The sequence below is a fragment of the Zingiber officinale genome, chromosome 6A (assembly GCF_018446385.1).
Source record: "Zingiber officinale cultivar Zhangliang chromosome 6A, Zo_v1.1, whole genome shotgun sequence".
NCBI lineage: Eukaryota > Viridiplantae > Streptophyta > Magnoliopsida > Zingiberales > Zingiberaceae > Zingiber > Zingiber officinale.
Window position 1 is genome coordinate 37348779 of NC_055997.1, and position 22061 is coordinate 37370839.

The 22061-nt window shown below is 35.9% G+C and overlaps 1 protein-coding gene across 1 annotated transcript; it reads left to right on the forward strand.

Annotated features, from left to right (window-relative positions):
* The first annotated feature begins 6793 nt into the window (after positions 1-6793).
* Positions 6794-8390, forward strand: LOC121996286 (WRKY DNA-binding transcription factor 70-like). The gene is made up of 3 exons (XM_042550199.1): positions 6794-7230; positions 7535-7639; positions 7731-8390. The coding sequence occupies exons 1-3, from the start codon at positions 6905-6907 to the stop codon at positions 8209-8211; spliced, it is 912 nt and encodes a 303-aa protein (XP_042406133.1). The 5' UTR covers positions 6794-6904; the 3' UTR covers positions 8212-8390.
* Positions 8391-22061: the final 13671 nt, after the last annotated feature.

Below are 22061 nucleotides of genomic sequence, written 5' to 3' on the forward strand. Positions count from 1 at the left end.
CATTAGATTGCTACATTCGTTATATGAACGAAGTTGAGAATCAAACGGAACGTAAAGTTAAGACTTTACGCACTGACCGTGGTGGGGAGTATTTGTCTGATATGTTCAAGACAATATGTAATGATAGAGGGATTATTAGACAATTGACAATCCCTGGAACTCCACAGCAAAATGGGGTAGCTGAAAGAAGAAACAGGACTCTTCTTGAAATGGTTAGGTCTATGATGGCGCAAGCTAATTTGCCAATCTCCTATTGGGGAGATGCATTATTAATAGCGACCTATATACTTAACAAAGTGCCTTCAAAGTCAGTTCCATCTACCCCATATGAACGTTGGACAGGCAGAAAACCAGATTTGAGTAATCTGAGACCCTGGGGGTCAGCTGCTTATGTTCATGATAGTTCTCACAAGTATGGAAAACTGGGGCCTAGAGGTAAGAAATGTATCTTTATAAGATATCATGAGACCTCCAAAGGTTATGTTTTCATAGGTGAGCAACTAGATAGAACCATCTCCGAAATAGACTCGAGAGATGCGACTTTTCTCGAAACAGAGTTCCCAATCAGAGGTGATGTTGATAAAAATGTTCCTCTATTTGAGGAGGATGAGATATTATCAACAAGAGTGGTGTCAAAAGGGATACCTGAGTCTAGTCAACCGAGTGGGAGTGATATGTCGAGTCATGAGTTGACTTCTCAACAGCCCAACTTACGGAGAAGTGTTCGTAAGATCAAACCTAAGAAGAGGTTTGATATTGAGAATGAGGCATTGGTTACACTTCCAATTGACGACGACGAGCCTCAATCCATTGAGGATGCATTGGGATGTAGAGTTAGAGAAAAATGGAAAGCTGCAATGGTTGAAGAAATGGAGTCCAAGAGACATTTTCTCCCGTAGTGAAATTTGTATCAATAAGAGTTATTTTGGCCTTTGTGGCACATTATGACTTAGAATTACATCAAATGGATGTAAAAACCGCTTTCCTTAATGGTGATCTTGACAAAGAAATCTATATGGTTCAACCAGAAGGTTTCATTGCTGAAGGCCAAGAGCAAAAAGTATGTAGACTTAGAAAGTCTATATATGGGCTAAAGCAAGCGTCAAGACAATGGAACATAAGATTTAACGAAGTCGTTTTATCTTATGGTTTCGAGATGATCAATGAGGATCATTGTGTTTTCCTGAAAAGGGAAAAAGGAAAGTATGTCATTTTATCATTATATGTTGATGATATGCTGATAGCTGGAAATGACATGTGAATGAAGTCAAGAAGTGGCTGTCATCACAATTTGATACAACAGATATGGGAGAAGCTGAATACATCTTAGGGGTAAAGATCATAAGAGATCGTCCTAAAAGACTTTTGGGTCTGTCACAAGAGTCTTATATAAATAAGATGTTACATCATTTCAGCATGCCTAATTGCAATATAGAACATACACCTATTGTGAAAGGTACTGTGTTGAGCAAGAGTATGTGTCCTAAAACTCCAGAGGAAATAGCTGAAATGAATAAAAAACCATATGCCAGTGCTATTGGTAGTTTAATGTACACTATGTTGTGTACACGTCCCGATATCAGCTATGTTGTGGGCTTGGTCAGTCGCTTCCAGTCAAACCCAGGAAGGCAGTAAAAAGGATATTCAGATATCTGAAGGCGACAACAGATTATTGTCTCTGTTTTCAAGGATCAGATATGAGTCTGAAAGGTTATTCAGATGCAGATTGGGCTGGAGACCTAGATGATAGAAAATCCACATCAGGCTATGCATTCTTGCTGAATGGTGGCGCCATCTCCTGGAACAGCAAGAAACAAGCTTGTGTAGCTTTGTCGACTATGGAAGCTGTGCAAGAAGCAGTCTGGTTGAGAAGGTTTCTGAAGCATCTGAAAATTGCTGAGGATAGTGGGAGTCCAGTAACTGTCTACTGTGACAGTCAAGCTGCAATAGCTTTTTCCAAGGATCCCAAATATCATAGCAAAGGCAAGCATATAGAAATTAAATATAATTTTGTAAGGGATATTGTGGCTAAAAGAAAAGTCATTCTTGAATATGTCCCTACACGTGTTATGCTTGCAGATCCTTTTACTAAGCCAATGACTAAAGAGTCATTTAAAGAACATGTAAAGTCTTTGGGACTTCTTAAAATGTAACAATATTGAAATAACAATCAGACTTTGTGTTATGATTGTGTCATTTGCCATAATTTATTCAGTGTATATGTTGTATTTGTTACATTCATGTAAGATCTCGGTGAGCATGTTGGCAGGTGGAGATTGGTCCACTCACATGGACAATCATCTCTGTTTGTTAAGTACAAATAGGGGTAAGACCGTTACTTATGAAACAACTTACGTAGCTGAAATTATGAAATTAGAGACAGATTCATAAGTTGAGGTCACCTTGATAATTGTGTCAAGATGAGATCAGTTATGTGTAAATAATGATCGAAGTAAATGAACCCACCATTTACTGAACCTGTTGAAAGCCAGATTAGAATTCATATGTTGAATTCAGGATTAGACGTTAGGTATGTCTAGATCGAAATCTGTACGATGTTAAATTTGAAGACAACATGCACTCTTTTTAGTAAAGAGAATAACATCGTAGCATGTGATTCATACCACATGTGCTATTGCGACAATAAAGGTAGTAGGAGAATGAATCCCTGTTTCTCTACTATGTGAGACCTTTGAGATTATATGTTAATCTCAATTTTTGCCTTAGTGACTATTTAGCTGTTTACTTGAAGTTTTAATCAGTGACTGCTACTTTAGCGTGTATCCTATGACTATGGATGATTCGGTCTATGGAGCATAACTAGGAAAGCGACTGATTAAAATGAATTGATTCTAGCTAAAAAGGAAGATTAAATATATTTACATATTTTGTTGTTATTCACTGGTCGACCCATTTCTGTTATGTACAGAAATGAATGTGAATATAGGATATGGAACATGCTCATGACATAGTGGTCATTATAAGGGATTAGAGATGTTCATATCGATGTAAATGAAAATTATTTAATCTGGGTAAATAGCAAGACATGGATATCTTCAAGATAATGACTGTGTGTCACTTGAAGATTGGATGGATTCTGGAAAATGGCTATGTGCCACCAGGAAAGTGGCTAAGTGCTATGTAGAGTGTGTCTCTAATTTATTTGAGCAGCTAAGCAAAGTGTAACAACTTTATTAGCATTGATTGCTCAACGAGCGGCTAAGTCAAGGTGTAACAATCTTCTTAGCAACTATCGCTCAGTGTGCTTGCTGTCGCACGAACCATTTTCTCTAAGTATGGATTGGATGTTCTCATATGGTCTATGTGACCAAACTCTCTAATAGTCTATGTGACTTATTAAGTCTTTGTGACTTACCTGAATGAACTGGTCTTAGTGACTTACCTTGGACGAGTGGGAGATGTTAGAAATGGGGATAGTGGGGAACGTGGCCCATGTTCCCCACTACACATAATGGAAATGTCCATTATGCCCCTAGGGTATTTCCCTATATAAAGGGGGTCCGTCCAAGGCTCAGGGTGAGAGAAATCGCGATCGTGCGACGAGAGTAAGAGGAGAACATCCAAAGCGGCGGGATTTGGTTTGTGGAATTGCGGAGGGCTTTCCGATTCTGTGATCACTCTTCCGATAGCGAGCTTCGTCATTGTCGATTGCAGATCTGCGGGAGATCGCTGTAAGTTTTTACCGCATTTAATTAATTCGTCTATCATGCATTTAGAACAATATATTCTACACTATCCATCGAGGTACTAAATGATATTTATTATGATGTTGTTGATAGACGGACAAAACACTCCACCCTCTACGGCCTTGGTCGTATTTGATCGTTTGAGGACTCCTAGGGGTCATGATGGTTCTTCTTCTTCTTCTTCTTCTACTGAGATGCAGTCTTTAAGACGGGAAAATCAAGAACTGTGTACTCAAGTTGCCTCAATGGATCAGAAGATGAATGAGTGGATGGTGGCTGAGCGACAGCGAGCTGAGGATAATCGAAAGTGAAAACAGGATCATGATGCTCTCATGTCTCAGATGCGAGCATTCGTAGGTCAATTGCCCTCGCCGCCACAAGAGATTCAAGATCCATCAGATCATGATCATTAGTTTTTTTTTAGATTTGTTCTACCATAACTTAAAATTTTTTATCATCCATAACTTATGCAGAATATATTTATTATGGTTTGATAATTTACTATATTAATATTTAAATTTTGTGTTACTATATGTTTCAAGAGCTCAGGTCTATTGTCATTGATGATCATTATTTGCTTATGCTGATTTTCTATTGTAATCTTAGATATGGATATACTATTTGAATTATGACGGGATATTGTAGTTTTTTTTCTATTATTTTATTTGCAAGATATGGATAGATATGAGTTTTCTATTGCTATTTAGATTGTGAAATGTATCGATGTATGAATGTGAAATGTATTTGTGGATTATGAATTTTTTATATTGTTTGTATATATGTAGATGTCATCATTTGTGATGATTTTTTATGTGTCCTAGAAATTGTATACAGTTTATGAGTTGAAATAAATGTTGCCTAGAATTTTGTTTATAAATTCTGACGGAATACCGACGGAATCCCCGATTCCGTCGGTGTTTACCGACGGAATTAAAATTTCATCGGTAATCTTTAACTTATGATAGCGAAAATTGTCGACGGAATAACTGTTCCACCGGTATATATTTACCGACGGAACCAGTTATTTCATCAATAAATGTACCGACAAAACAATTATTCCGTCGGAGTATACTTTTCCGACGAATTTTATATCGACATATTATTTTCTGTCGATAAATGTCTTTGCCGACAGACTACGATAAAATATTCCGTCAATAATATTATTTTTTTAATGAAAAAGAAAAAATAATAATATAAAAAGAATAAAAAATCAACTGTCCCTTTTCATAAATATTAAAATATAATCTATCTTTTTACTCCATTCGTAAACATGAGTACCGAACATTTATGTGTTCTGACGTACAATAATTTAACAATATACATGCATGTTCCAAGCTCTGCTTTCTGACACACGGACCCACAAGCAGTTCTGATGTGCATGCTGAACGAGGTAACCAGTTAGGTTACAGCCAATTGTATAATATTTAATTTACGGTAAATCTCGGTCAGAATTGGGCTGGGTAAAAATTTCATCAAACTAATTAAAATATTAATTAAATATTATTAATAAAAATTAATTAGATATTATTTTTAAATTTAAACATATAAATAGATTAGAAAGGATTAATTAACTTATAAAATATGATATTATTTGAATACTTCAATGACCCTAAAAATTTTATAAAAAAATCATTCTAGCTGCTGTCCTTAAATTTATTTATTAAATAGTTAGCCAAATTAAAATAATTTTAAAATAAATTAAATTATTAAAATAGTTATTTAAATTTGATTTGTTTTTTTATAAGTTTGGGTTAGCTCTCAATTAAGTTTATTTAATTGTTTAAAAATTTTATATTTTTAAACTTTTGTTGAATTTGATAATAAAAATTATTTTTTTTATTTTAAAATTTTATTTATTTATTTATTATATTGATAAAAAATTATTTATAAACATAATTTTATAAATTTTGTTTTTAAATTTTTTCCATGATTAATATATTTAAATTTATTTATTTAATTTCATAAGTACTTTAAATTTATTTATTTTATTGATCTGGATATAAATAAATTCTAATTATCAAATAACATCAAATTTATCCATAATATTTAATTCATACTATGGTCCCGGAAAAAGTCTAGGGGGTGCTTGGTATATATTTGACAATGAGAATGATAATGAGTTTTGATTGAAGGATTAATGATAATGGGAATGATTACTGGATTAATGGTGCTTGGTATAGATACTATATTATTCCCATTAATGTTGCGATCTCAAAAGCGACAATCGAGTTCCATAGTCTTAGAAAAAGGACCACTATTGTCACCAATAGAAAATAAAGAGACAATAAAAAATAAAGGACACTAATTTCGATTAACGAAAATTAGGTAAAAAAAAAGATGCTGAAATACGAAAATCAAAAGAGAAAGAAAGACAAGTTGAGACAACTGACTCACCTTCGACAAACCAGACTGTGGCAAAGAGACGAGTTGAGGCGCAACGGCGAGTGAGGAAGAAAGACGCATAAATACGAAAATCAAAGAGAATAAAAGGTTTGGCTCGAGGGGCTAGGTCATAAAAAAAAAAAAAATCAAAGGAGGAATGAGTTTAACGATAACCTAGGGATGGGTGGATTATGAAAATAGGGATACCAAATTCTTCCAATTTCCATCTGACAAACATCAAAAATCAAAAATCAAAAATCAAAAATAGGAATGAAATAATCCGAAACCCGCCTACCACGTATCTTTGTCTTCATCCATTAATTAGATAGAAGATACAATGTTTGGAGAAGAGAAAAAAAAGAGTCTATGTGCTCAGAATTCCGACAACTACCTGGCAAACTGCACAGAGCCACGATTATTAACATATTGTCATGAAAAAAATCTCCCTAAAACGTATTAAAAATAATTTAACATATTAAACTGGATTAATTATGACTGTTGCCGTTCTTAAAAATGTTATAGATCTGATTGTGGAAGCATGTAAGAAAGAACACAAAGCCATTAGATTCCGTGACGTCATCTAGCTACGTCTTAATGCTTACGCCCCCATCTTAGTTTTTTGTCTCCTCGCGTGGGTTTCATTTCATATTCCACGTTGATTCCAGCCCCTTTCCTTTCCTTTCCCTAGTTCCCTTCCCTTCTATAAATTTTCCTCCTCCCTGTCTGTTCCTCACATCTCACTTTCTGCCTCTATCATCAAACTCCTTGATCGGAAAAAATTAAGGAGAGGAGGTTTGCATGAGTTGAAGGTGGGAATGGACTCCCATGATCATGATCAAGGCAGTTCATGGCAGGTGATGAACATGGTCATACGAGAGTTGCTCAAGGGGCAGGACTCGGCCACTCGCCTGCAAGCCCTGCTGCAGCTCAAGGAGACCCTTCCTCCAGAGAACTATTCCGGCCCAGCGAAGGATTTGCTCGTCGAGGTGCTGGGCTCCTTCTCGAGAGCAATCTCTGTTTTGGGCACGGAAACGACGGCTGAAGCACTACTTGGCCATGCCAACTTGCCCAGTTTTGATGAACAGAAGAGTGAAAGCTCGATGAAGATCCGACCACCAAGAAGATCCGGATACAGAAGAAGGTAAAACAAATTAATTTCTTGTTTCTTTCTAGTTCATCTCGACTGGTAGGCGATTGAGATCTATTTGCTGTCATTTGAGCCACTTTTTGATCATTAAATTAATAGAGGAATAGATTCCAGATGCTTGTTATTGGCTTCGAGAGAATCTCTTAACATAGCATAAATTTGGCTTTTTGCTGAAAGTATAAGCTGTCAAAGGGAAAGGAAGCTTATGTAATTATCCGAGTGTTCCCTTTGTGATTTTCTTTTTCTATCTATCTTGTTTAATCGATTCAACTTGTTAAATGTCATCTTCTCTTTACAGATCACATCCATACACATGCAGAACAGTTTATGCCAAGGATATCGAAGACGGCTACACTTGGAGAAAGTATGGCCAAAAGATCATATATGGTACTACGCATCAAAGGTACTAATTCAATTCCTCTAACGTGAAGTAGAAAATCGTATTAGGGTTTATCCATGGGAATTTAAATTAACTAAGTCGCTCCGACTTGCAGGAGCTACTTTAGATGCACGCACAAGTTTGACAGAGAATGCCAAGCCACGCGACAAGTCCAGAAGACAGAGGATGCCTCCATGTTCGCCATCACCTACATGGGAGAACACACATGCATGGACGCGACCAAGTCGGCAGCAGCACCTTGTATCATCAGCTTCAAAACAGCGGGGGATACTGCAAACACTCAACGAGAAGCTCCTCTGTTTTCTGCTCCACTTCTTCCCTCAATGAAGCTGGAATGCGATGAAGAAGTGCTAAGCGGTCACTCACCTCGCAGTGCTTCATCAGAATTTCTAGTGTTCCCTGACTTGTCGGACTTGAAAGGCTCTGCTCCGGCGGCACTTTTCGCCGGGGGTGCTTCAGATCAATACGATGTTACGTCGAGCATTAATCAGTCTCCGACCAGCTGCTTAGATATGGAATTCGATCCTGAGACCTTCATCTTCGACGATATGCTGGACTTTGGCGGCATTAACTAAATCACTAGTTAGCTAGCTAGGTTATGGCTACAAGTATGGCGTATATTCTAAGTGGTCGTTGGATACCACCAAATAATCTACGATGAGCTACAATGTATGCGATTTTCGAAAGTTTCACTTGGTAATGCAAGTCTTAGAGAGGTGAGGCCAATAAAAGCTTAAGGACTGACTTCTATCCATTTGGATAAGAACGCCAACTACCAGCAAAGAAAGAAAGGAAAAAAATTATATCAGATTGTTTGAATGTTCAAACAATTATTTGTGTCCCATTTTCCCCGAGGGTTCATCATAGATGGAGTTAATTATGTTACTGAAGAAAAAATTAAAGGGAACTTCCTGACTGGTGAGCTTGGCCCATCAATCAGTCAACATGGTGCGGCATGTAGACATATTTTGTGTACCAGAGGTCAGTTTCCACGTGATTGCCCTGGTCAACCTTCGAATTTGGGGACCGATTCCTACCACTTGTTTTGTTAGAGAAATGACAGAATCAGTTACATGAAGAAAAGGTGTGAAAGATTGACATAACTCTCACTCCTTGTGGTCAGTCACCTGTGTCTAAAATATTGTCACCCCAAAGAAATTTAATTAGAGCAACTGTCGTGATCCCGCAATATAATGACCTCCCGAGTTGCGACGACAATTTTAAATCATTAATCAAAATAAATCTAGTTTAAACATATTTGATGATGTTATATTTAGTCCGTGGAATTCAGTTAATGTAAATTATCATGTTTTATCCAATAAATATTAAATATTTTACAAGAGACTATTAAAATTTAAATTCAACATTTCAACTATAACACAATAATAAATATCTATAGTAATTAAATATTAATAAAATTATTTTTTATTAGTATATTTCATATTTAAAAAATTATCAAAATTATATCATTCCGTTTATAAATTAAAATTTTGACACGTCTCTAAATTTTAAACTTTAATGAGAAATTTCAAAAAAAAAAAAAAAATCTAATAGCTTAATCCTCAATTGATCGCATGCAAAATATAGAATCGAAGAGAATAGTGGAGGATAAGGATAAAGTTGGTCTTGATTTAAGCTTTAGATCATGACAAAGTGGTGTTAGTTACGTTATTGGAGTTAGTGGCTTGGTCTCGCATCTCGGAAAGAAATTTTGTTAAGGTGATTGGGTTGAATAGAGGCAAACTGGATGAACACAAATCCCAGAGAAGATCTACAAGCAAATGCCGACCAGTAATATAATTCAGTGGAATGCCGACTGGTTTCACTATCCAAAAAGTACATTTAGATGAAAGAGACCCGTTTACAGCGTAGAGTCGAGAAGATGCTGCGGAGAAAGCAGGACGATAAAATATGAAAGAACCTTGTAGCAACATACCTCACAAATCACGGTGGAGAATCCCTCATTTGTTGGATCAGAAATAAGTTCTTGATATAATTTACCTCCTTTCACTTATGTTCCTATCTGAAAACAGAGAAGACGTAAAGTTATAATATGGCTGAAAGTTTGACGAAGGAAATAATGACAACAAATATAGCAGTTCAATAAATTCAATGATTGATTTTAATTACATATGATTTATAATGTTTAGATTGCAATGCAAATCATATTATATTTATGATTATTTCTATAATAATTATTATTATATTTATAATAATATATTACTATATTTATGATAATATATTATCATATTTATGAGAAATATATTACCATATTTATGAAAATAAATTTCCATGTTTATCATTATATGTTCTATATATTATCTTAACAATATGTATAAATAGTTGATTTAGCCGTCAATTATCAATCAATAAAGAAACAATTGATTTTCCTCTATTTATGTTTTCATATTATGTATTTTAACATAGTATCAGAGTCATAATTTTTCATATTTTTCTCTATTTTTTTTTCACTGAAAAAAAATGTTTTCTTCATGATCCTCCACCAATCTACTTGCTTCTTCTACCGCCACACTCTTTCTCCTCTTCTCCAATGCATTAGATATCTCCTCTTCCTCCTAATTTTCTTCTCCCTTAATCTTTTCTTTTTTGCTTCTCGCCAGTGGTCCCACTATTGTGCGCCAATCTTCGGCTAACTTTCTCTTTCTTTTGTTTTTTTTTACTTTTAACTTCTTCCTCTCCGTTTTGTTATCATTTTCGATGTTGACGTCTTTTGCTATCAATTTTGGTGTAGACATCCTTTGCTATCAATTTTAATGTCGACGTCCTTTGCTGTCAATTTCAACGTCGATATTCTTTGTTGTTGATTTTGACACCGATGTCCTTTGCTACAGACTTCGGCGTCGACGCCCTTTACTATCAATTTCGGCACCGATAACCCGAGTTCCATTGCCGCTACTCTTCATTCTCGCGGCTCTCACCTTGACCTTATTCCCGGTTGCTTCCGTTGTCTCGTTTACCTTCTCAGCCATCTCTGTGGCCTTTTAACCTTATCTTTTTCCTTACCTATGAGCTTTTCATCGATTTCCTTAGCAGTCAACGCCTTCTCTTTCACCTTGCCTATAAGCTCTTTCCGAGTCTCTTTGCTGGTTTCCCCGATCTCTTCTCTTTCTCAGAGGTATGTGTTTTCTCTAACAAGAATCCTCTCCTTGCAGTCCTACTTTTTCTTCCTTAACGGCAGCCTATTTCTTCTTTTCTTTCTTTTTATATTTTCCAATATTATTTCTCTCTTTTTTTCTCTCTCTACCGCATCTCATCGTTTTCTTTTTCATTTAAAAAAATTAGGATATCTGTCCTTTTGTTTTTTTCCCCTCTTTTTCTTTGCTTTTCCTGAAAAAACATGGAAACATAAAAAAACAAAAATCTTTCTTTTTTTCCCAACAGCTCCCTCAAGGAGAGCAGAGCATTTTCTTATCAAGAGAAGCACTTTACCATTTTTGCTTCCCTTCCTTTATTGTTTCAGCTTCTATCAACTATTTTTGTTTCCCTTTCCTTGCTGTTTCCTTTCCTCATGCCCCTTCTTCTTCCTTCCCGTTTTGATACGAATCTTCTACTAGCAAATTTCTTCCTCTTAATCTTTCTATCCCAAAATCAACAAGGTACTCTAAAGTTCCTCCTTTTACTATTACTGTCATCTTTTCTTCTCCTTCCGATCTTCTTTTTAGCAAAATTCAATTCCTCATCTTTATTTTTTTGCTTCTTGATTTTTTCATAGAAAGAACAATATTATTGCCCTCCTTAATTTCAAGGACATCAAATTTTATTCTTCTATACTCTTTATCTCCCTTTCTTCTCCTTCTCTCCTTTTTTTTTTAACAGTAGCAGCCGCATGATAACTGCCTTTCCACCATAAGTATTATTTCTTTTTAGTCATCTTCTGATAGGCCAAATAGAAAGCTTTTTCCTTGTATTGCTCAACACACAATAACAAATTTTCTTCCTCTGCTCTAGCATATTCAGCCACTAAAATACAGCCTTCCCTCTCTGCTGCACTGCACTTATTATGATGACAAATTAGATTTCAGTCTTCAAACAACAACTCCTCATCTTCTTCTAGTTATTTTCTTTCATCAAAGGGAAATTCAACAATATTTGTCATATCGTTGATCGTACTAGTGGTTTTTGCTCCAGAAGATTTGATTGGTATTGACAATCAAACTTAACGTTCGATATCTCCCGTTGACTTTATTAAGTTCAGGAGATTCAGAAATTGATTTCAATTACTTATGATTTATCATATTTGGATTACAATCCAAACCATATTTATAGTTATTTTTATATTTATTATTATTATATTTATAATAATACATTACCATATTTATGATAATATATTATCATATTTATGATAAATATATTACCATATTTATGATGATATATTTCCATGTTTATCATTATATTTTCTATAGATTATTTTGGCAATATGTATAAATAGGCGAGTTAGTCTATGCCAATTATCAATCAATAAAGAAGCAATTGTTTTCTCTTTCTTTGTCTCTCTGTTTGTGCTTTCGCATGATGTATTTCAACAATGAAGACTCCACGTGTTCCTGCAATACAAAAGCATCAGTGTCCATCCAAGAAAGAGTGTCGGTCTGGGAAGGAGTTCCGGCCGTTGGCCCTCGACACTCAAGTCAGTTCCTAGCGATGTAAAGAATAGTGAGAGTACTGTAGCAAAAGAGCGTGTAGAATGATGATGTTGCACATATCTTCTCCTATAGATGTGAATCCCCTTTTATAGCGCTACTGTAGTGTCTGTGCACGCATCTCAAAGCATGCACACATTTTCCCAAGTGTCCAAGGAACAGACAAGCTAAAAAGTATCTCTGATATCTTTTCTTAAGCGAGCATACATATCTCTGATGTGACAGTCTAGAAACTTCTAAAGTACCATTTGCCTGTGGAACATTCTCCTTCCAAAATGATACGATGAGATACTTAGGTGGGTAACATTGTAGGCTGATCAGAGTTGGCTCGGCCGGGGCACCCTCGCTCGACTGTGTCCCTTGGGTATGTCGGCACGTCTCCTTTCTTGTTTCTCGACTGTCATTGGTTACCTTCGTCTGACCAGTCGTGTCCCCTGATCAACGAAGTAAGCTCGTTGTGGATTGTCGTTCACCTCTTGACTCTGTCTATCGGCATTAGGCGAGCCGCTCAACACCCCTTCTTGGTCGATTGTCTCTCCCATTCATCCAATCGACCCTCTGACCTCGGCCTACACGCCAACCGGTCTTCCTTGCTTTGAGCTACCTTTGGTGGGACCCCTCTTCATCGCCGCATCATAAGTCTTCCCCTCAAGTCTAGTCAAAGGAGGTTGTAAGTCCGACTGGCTGAATAATTGGTGTATTTTTTGGCTCAAGGGTTTATAGCCACCGTTCGGCTTTGGTGTTTTTTGGCTCAAGGGTTTATAGCCTCCGTTCGACTTTGGTGTTTTTTTGGCTCAAGGGTTTATAGTTGTCGTTTGGCTTTGGTGTTCTTTGGCTCAGGGGTTTATAGCCGCGGTTCGACATTGGTGTTCTTTGGCTCAAGGGTTTATAACCACCATTCGGCTTTGGTGTTCTTTGGCTCAAGGGTTGATAGCTGCCGCTTGACTTTGGTGTTCTTTAGCTCAAGGGTTTATAGCTGTCGTTCGTTTTTAGTATTCTTTGGCTCAAGGTTTTATAGCCATCGTTCGGCTTTGGTGTTCACTGCACAAGAGTTTGTAATTGCCACTCGGCGATATCATGGCCAACACTTAGCCATTTTGTGACCTCCTTCTAATCCCTGCTCCGACCTCTCGACCCACGTAGTGCCTTTTAATTGTTGCTGACACTACTATAATTTCTCGAAAGTCATTCAAATCTCTCACCATTAATGCAATGCACACTTGGCACTACAAGAAAATTGAGATTCTACAACACTTAAACGACAACGCTTTTTATAAAAAGCGTTGTCTATTTTTTTTAACAACGCTTTTAGTGAAAAACGTTGTCTATTTCATTATTGTCTTATTAATAGACATCGCTTTTCTAAAAACCATTGTCTATTAGTGATTTTTACGGGTCAAAGACAACGCTTCGTAAAAAGCGTTGTCTATTAGACTGATTTTTAGTGTCTACGACAACGTTTTATAAAAAGCGTTGTCTATGTTTAAAATCTCATTTAAATCTTGATTAATACAAACCGTTGGATCTAAATCTTGATTAATACAAACCGTTGGATCTAGGTAAGGAGTAGAAAACCCAAACCCTTCTCCCAACTTCTATCTTCCGATCATTTTCAAGTCCCGAACCCTTCTCCCAAGTCCCGAACCTCATCTCGCGCGGCCTTCTCCATCCAACTCCTCTCCGGCAAACTCCTCTCCAGCAAACTCCTCTCCGGCCTCCAGATCCGGGGCGTCGGCGGACTCCTACATCGGGAGCCTCATAAGCTTGAGCTCCAAGAGCGAGATCAGATACGAGGGCATCCTCTACATCATCAACACCGAGGAATCCAGCATAGGCTTGTGCAACGGTATAGTTTGCTTTATGTCTAATTCCTCGCGTCTTCGCTTTTCTCCACTCCCCTTCGCGCTGTTCCTCGTCAAAGGGAACACTTTTTCGAGCTTTTTTGGCTAGATTTTGGGTTTCTTGTGCCAGTTTTCGTGATTTTATTATTTTATTTGGGATTTAGGTCATAGTTCTGGGTTTTAGTTTTCTCTGTATCCATGACAATTTTCATGTGCAAGTGTGGTATCCACGTAATAATTATGCACCTGTAAGCATGAAACTGCAGTTTGTTTGGGTTGTTCATTATTTCGTTCTGCTGATTTCTTGTTATGTTTCATAAAAAAAATTGTATCTAGCAAATGATATTTTTGTTTGAACTAACAAGATATGAACCATATGATGCCTCTTACTGGTCATAAACAGAGGCTCTAGAAGTTCATATGAGAGTATCAGATGTTATGCATGGAATTTTTCCGTGACCTGAGCATTACACTATCCCAACAATTAAATGGATTGAAATTTTACCTTATTTTCACAAGGTGAAACGACTTCTCTTTGGTTCCATATCTATGCACATGGAGAGCGGTGATAACTGATGATTAGTTGGGTGAAAGGAACGCTCCATATAAGTGCTTAGTTGTTTTGATATGATGATTTCCTTTTCTTGTAAGAAGTGATGTAGTGTGCATAATATAGTGAATTCATAGACGAGTTAGCATTAATTGGATAGAATATATTGAGATGATTGCATGCCAAGTGCACATCAGGATATGCAAGTACACCTTCTAGTTCCATTGACAAATGTAGGAGTAATCCTTGGTTAATAAGTTGGAGAGATCACCCACATTAAAGTTACTACTAAATTTTGTGGTCAAGATATTTGGCTAATACATGTTTATGACTTTTTAACTTAAATTACTAGATACTCAGGAACAGCAAACTTGTGAGCCCATCCTCTCACTGCTTCCCATTATCAAACTTTTGGGCTTTTTTATTGTTGTCAAAGCTATAGGCCTTCCAGTTTCATGTTCCATGATATTCTGTTGTGTACTATATTTGGATTAAATCCATCTTCTAACCCATGCTAATCATATAATAATTGCATCCAAGAAGTCAAACTTCATTCTCTAGCTGTTTTGATTTTCATGACAAGTGAAAAACTCAATTTTCCCTTATGTTTACAAAATATTAACCACTTACTTCTGTTGGGAGATATAAATATCTCCACTGCATTAGCAGACTTATGCCTAGAAAACATAATTCATAAATATCTGCTGTTGTTTGCTGTTTTCTTTTGTTGGTGATATTCTAAAATATTTGTAATTAATAGCTGTTGTTATTTTTGTTTTTGTTTTTAGTTATCTACCTTTCCTTTGTTATCTGTTGTTTTAAAACTTGTGTTTGTGTTAATATTTTGTATATTATTTACAACTATTTTGAAGGTGTTAGCTCATTGTTGGTTATTTAGTTGTTACAAGAATGGACAAAGAATGAATGTCAAAGGATAGACTATCACATGAATATGAGTTTGGAGTAGAGTCTTTCTTGCAATTTGCAATGACAAATGCTAATGATCGTAACGCAATTCCTTGCCCATGTGCAAAATGTGATAATTTAAAGAAGAGAAATGTACAAATTATCAGAGCACATATGTATTGTAATGGTATAGATTTAACATATCATACATGGATATGGCACGGTGAAAGAGCTACGGTAGGGAACTCAAAGAATGATAGTGATCAAGTAGGGCCAGATGAACAAAAATATGTTGCTGAGGACCCAATAGATATGGTACATGCTGCATTTGATAGTTATGCCGAGAATCCAACCCAATTCAATAAGCTACTTGAAGATACCGAGAACCTTTATATCCTGGATGCACTAAATTTACAATGTTATCTGCAGTTGTGAAATTATTCAACTTGAAGGCCAAATATAGTTGGAGTGATAAAAGTTTCACTGACTTACTTAGTTTGTTAGGAGAAATCCTTCCAGATGACAATGAATTGCCTTTATCTTCTTATGATGCAAAGAAAAGCTTATGTGCATTAGGGATGGATTATGTGAAAATTCATGCTTGCCCTAATGATTGTATCTTATATCGGAAGGAGTATGAGGATTTTATCAATTGCCCTACTTGCGGGATGTCAAGGTGGAAGTTGGGCCAAACAAATACGATAAAGGAAGGAGTTCCTGCAAAGGTTCTATGGTATTTCCCCCCTATTCCAAGATTTCAAAGAATGTTTCGAAATAAGGAGATATCCAAGGAGTTGACTTGGCATACTGATAAAAGACTTCGTGATGGATACTTACGTCATCCAGCTGATGCACCATCTTGGAAAATAGTTGATCACAAGTGGCCAGATTTTGCTACTGAGGTAAGAAATCTTAGATTGGCCATATCAGCTGACGGGATGAATCCCCATGGTTCGATGAGTTCTGCATATAGTTGTTGGCCAGTTTTAATGATCACTTATAATCTTCCTCCATGGTTGTGTATGAAGAGAAAATTTATGATGCTCACATTGTTGATATCTGGTCCCAAACAACCGGGAAATGATATTGATGTTTACTTAGCACCTCTAATTGATGACTTAAAATGCTTATGGGATATAGGCGTTGAAACATATGATGCATATCGACAAGAAACTTTCTCACTTAGAGCTGTCTTACTATGGACTATTAATGACTTCCCTGCATATGGGAACATGTCAGGATGTATGGTAAAAGGATATCATGCATGCCCTATTTGTGGTGAAGAAACCTATTCACAAAGGCTGAAGCATAGTAGGAAAATGTCATATACAGGCTATAGAAGGTTTCTACCTGCAACTCATCCTTATCGAAGGCAAAGGAAGGCATTTAATGGAAACCAAGAGTTTACTCTTGCACCAAAACCATTGAGTGACGATGAAGTTTTTGAAAGAGTTGAAAGAATTAATTGTCATTGGGGAAAAATCAGTGGGAATATTCAGTCGAAGAAGGATGATGTAAAATCATGCTGGAAAAAGAAATTAATATTCTTTGAACTTCAGTATTGGAAACATCTACACATTCGACATGTTCTTGATGTGATGCATATTAAAAAGAACATCTGTGAAAGTCTCATCGGTACGTTACTTGATATTCCAGGAAAAACAAAGGATGGAGTAGCATCGAGATTAGACCTTTTAGAAATGAATGTGAGGATAGATTTGGCACCAAGGATGGGGGAGAAGAGAACATTTTTGCCAGCAGCCTGTTATACACTTAGTAAGGATGAGAAAAGAAAGATTTTGAAATCTTTATTTGGAATACAACTTCCAACATGTTACTCATCCAATTTTAAAAATCTTGTGTCGATGAAAGATTTGAAACTTATTGGCCTTAAGTCACATGACTACCACACTTTAATGCAACAATTGCTTCCAGTGGCCATCCGTGGTGTCTTGCCCAAACATGTCAGACACACTATCACTCGCTTGTGTTTCTTCTTCAATGGGTTATGCAATAAAGTGATAGATGTCTCAAAGTTGGATGATATGCAAAGAGAGATTGTGACGATATTATGTTTACTTGAAAAGTATTTTCCTCCATCATTTTTTGATATAATGATTCATCTAACTGTTCATCTTGTACGAGAGGTGAAATTATGTGGACCAGTTTGGTATAGGTATATGTACCCATTTGAAAGATACATGAAGATTTTGAAATGTTATGTGCGAAATCACAATCGGCCTGAAGGGTGTATAGCTGAATGTTATATTGCTGAAGAGGCTGTTGAATTTGCTCAGATTATCTTTGTAGTGTGCACACAATTGGGATCTCATTAAGTCATCGACAAATAGAACTTACTAAGCCATTATCGGGTGCTGTGGTGCACTCCATTAGTCACGATGAGTTGCAGCAAGCACATCGTTACGTATTGGCAAATGATGCGGAGATTGATTTCTATATCGAGTAATTTCTCCAACTTATTAATACTTTCATTTGGTTAGCTTACATTCTATTGGTTTATTTATTCCTAATAATTTTATTAGGGAACACATGGCATATTTGAATGCAAGATTTCGTCAAAGGGCTAAGTCCAAGAAGTGGTTACAAGATGAGCATAACCGAACGTTTGCTACTTGGTTACATGATCGTGTAAGTTGCTTTAGTATTACATATTGACATACATTTATTATCATATTTACGCATAATTAACAATTTATCACATAAAAAATATAGGTTGCACGTGTAGACCCTTCCACTCATCAAGTATCAGAAAGATTGAAATGGATAGCGCGCGGACCTAACAAGCAAATCTTAAAGTACTCTAGTTATTTGATTGATGGGGTTACTTATGCTACAAAAGAGCGTGATGGTATACGAGTTGTACAAAACTCCGGAGTCAGCTTAGTCACAAAGACAATGCAAATTGCTAGTGCAAAGGATAAAAAACCTATTGTGTCAGATATGATTTTTTATGGAGTTATAGAAGAAATATGGGTAGTTGATTACACCAAATTTCAAATTCCAATGTTCAAATGTAATTGGGTGGAGAATAATAATGGTATTAAAGTTGATGATCTTGGTTTCACATTGGTAAACCTCAATCGAATTGGATTCAAATCTGACTCTTTTATCTTGGCTAGTCAAGCAAAGCAAGTATTTTACATCGAAGATCCTGAAGATCCTTTATGGAGTGTTGTACTTGCAACTCCAAGCAGAGAGTACTTTGAATACATAAATGGTATAGAGTTTGAAGAAACTGCAATCCACTATCAATGTTTTAGCAGATGGTTACCACCAATGGATGTTGACGGAGAAGATGACAATGAACCACCATGCATTCGGGATGACTGTGATGGGAATTGGGTCAACAATATTTAACTGTTGAACTTTTTACTTTTCAAGATGAGTTTGTAAACAATTTAAATTGATATGTTATTTACCGTTGAAGAATGATATGTTATGGACAATATTGATATGTTTTGTTTCTCAAAGTTATCTCAAATGGATGGGTATAGTGGTATTTATAAATGAATGGTGAATCACTAGTTCCTGCAGTGTGAATTGTTAGAAAAGAGATCCATCTATAAATTCATGATTCAAGTTCTAATCTTTATTAAGAAGCCATCTAGGAAGTTCTTTAAGAACATGCTACATTAGGTTTTGATCATGCTCATCCACTGGAATTGAAACATGCTACAGTGTGGTTAGTTTATAATGTTTATCTTCTTTCTTCTAGTTCTGCGTGCATATATATGCCTGATCATTATTTTTCGAGTGATTGCCAACTAAGGTAAATGACTGTCATTAATTTTTTGTTGGTGTAACTTCTAGTTTTGTTGAGTCCGATTTCTACAATTATTTTTTTGCTTCATAGTTATCGTATTTCAATACTGCATTTATGTAAAACACTTAAATGCAAGTCCATTTTCTAAAACAGTTTAGGTCTTTTAGTAAATTGTTTTCAATATTACTGCAAATCAATTTTAGCACTGATTTCGTTTCTAGGAAGTTCTTTTCTTAAATCTGTTGTCTATTTACTTTTTTCTATGATTATTTTTATCATGTTGTTGTGATCAGCAAAAGGTGTGGACTCCATGGAAGCCTCTAGAAAGCATGCAAAAAAAAGCTAAGGGTAAGGAAAAAATTGAAACTCCAGCCACTACCGAGAGTTGGGATGGTAACACAGAGTTGGATTCTACAAACACCCAAACCACAAGAATGTCTAGAGGTCGTACACGCCTAGATAAGCTAGCTTAGCTAGCTAAGCAAAGGATTCAAGGAGTTAGAAAGGATGTTGCATTCAATAACCTTGGACAACCAATAGGAGAAGCAGCTATTGCAATGCAAAGTTATATTGGTGTGCTGGCTCGAGAGAAGGTTCAAATTAGTTACAAGACTTGAAAATATGTTCCAAGTGATGTTAAAGAACTGATATGGGAATCAGTTAATGTAAGTAAATTAGCATGTTTTATCAATTATTATAATATATTTACTGTTTGTCTTAATTTTTTTTTAACATATTTCCATTTTTGTGATTTACAGTTGATGTACAATGTTGACCCAAAGTGGAAGAATGGTTGTTTGAAATCAGCAAACAATAAGTGGCGTCAATACAAAAGTTATCTCACTAAGACGTTCATTTTAAGTAAGCTTGATAAACCCGAGGAGTTGGATGAGCCACCTATTGGCTATGGTATTACAAGAGATACTTGGAGGTCGTTTGTGATTAGTCGCATGACTGAAGACTTCATGGTAAGATTTGTAATTTAATCTTTTTAAACTAGTTTATTTATATTCAAGTTTAACAACACATGTATTTTCATGTATCCTCACTAACTAGAAACTAAGTGATCAACAAAAAGAAAGAAGAAAACAACACATGTATTCTCATCGGCTTTCACGTAAAGGATATGCACGATTTGCGGAAGAAATAGTAAGTATTTTTTTAGCATATTTTCTTATGAACCCTCCAATTTATTCACATAAAATTATTTGAATTTTCACTGTGCCAGTTGGCTCTAATCCTGATCACAATCCTGATTGTTCTAGTGCTGAAATTTGATGACCAATTTCTGCGAGTTTGTTTCATTTAATGACTAATTTTATTCATTTAACTATTATTGGAATTTTCTTGTTGTAGGCGACTGAATTATGTGATGATGAAGACATTAATAGAGCTATTATGTGGAAGAAAGGACGAGTCACCAAAGAAGGTGGTTTTGAAGGAGAGGATTTGATAAAAAAAATCCAACAGATTGTAAGCAAAATAACAATAAGTAAAAGTACTATTTTTATTGAACTGATAATTCTTTTAGTAATAATGCTTTTTTAATGTGCCTGACAGGATGGTTACATTCAACAAAAGAGGGAGGGTAAGTTGATAATTGAAGGAACCAAAGAGGATATACTTACCAAAGCACTTGACACTGAAGAATATAATGGCCGTGTGAGGGGTATTGGAGGTCATATCACTCCAACAATATATTTCAATTCTGGTAGAAGATGCAAGCATGCTGAAGTAATCACTGAGCATATAAGGGAGCTAATGGAGGCGAGGAAGAAAATTTTAGAGCAAGATGCACGTATACAAAAGCTTGAAGTAATGGTGTATAAAAAGGGTACCATTTGCGATAATTCGATTGATGACAAAGGCAGTTGCTCAGTAAAGTTGCAACCCATGATTGAAGATGACATGAAGAACGATGATGATGACCTACAAATTTTGTGTCAAGCTGATGTTTTGCAGGTATAACACTAGTTGCATTAATTATGAGCTGCTACTATTTGTGACATGCTGCTATTTTTGACCTGCTGCTATTTTTGACCTGCTGCTTTTACATTTTAGGGAAAACCAGTTGCATTGACATTGGAATCTAGCACAAATATTGTTGCACATGGTACAATTGTTTGTGGCAATGAATCTAATAAAATGCTTCATGGTGTTCCATTTCCAAATAATTGCATGCGAGTCTCCATTGATGAAGCAGTAGAAAAATCAGCACCTTTGCCATATCCAATTCCAAGTGAATTTGAAGTAATTGGTGATGCTGTAGGAACCCATGTGACTTGGCTAAAACACTTGATAGTGAACCAAGATGAGGTATTTGTTAGATTTTATTTCAAATTAAATTGTCACTTGTTTTATTAATCATCCTATCTAACTGTCATGATTTGAAATTATTAGAAGCCTCGAAGGAAGAAGCTTGAACAACCAAAAAAGAAACATACTTTGTCAACAAGTGCCCCAAGAGCATTACATATGTTATATTGTTATAGTAAGCGTGCTTTAGATGATGGCAGATATATATCAGTGAGTTTTGATTATGACGTGTTTGATGATGATTATGAACTTGTTCTACACCTTGAGGACATCATTCCTTTGTATCATTTGGAGCCCCTTTCAGGCAATTGTGTAGTTGGCTACATATGGTAAGTGTTTAGATTTAGCAATTTAAATATAATTTTAA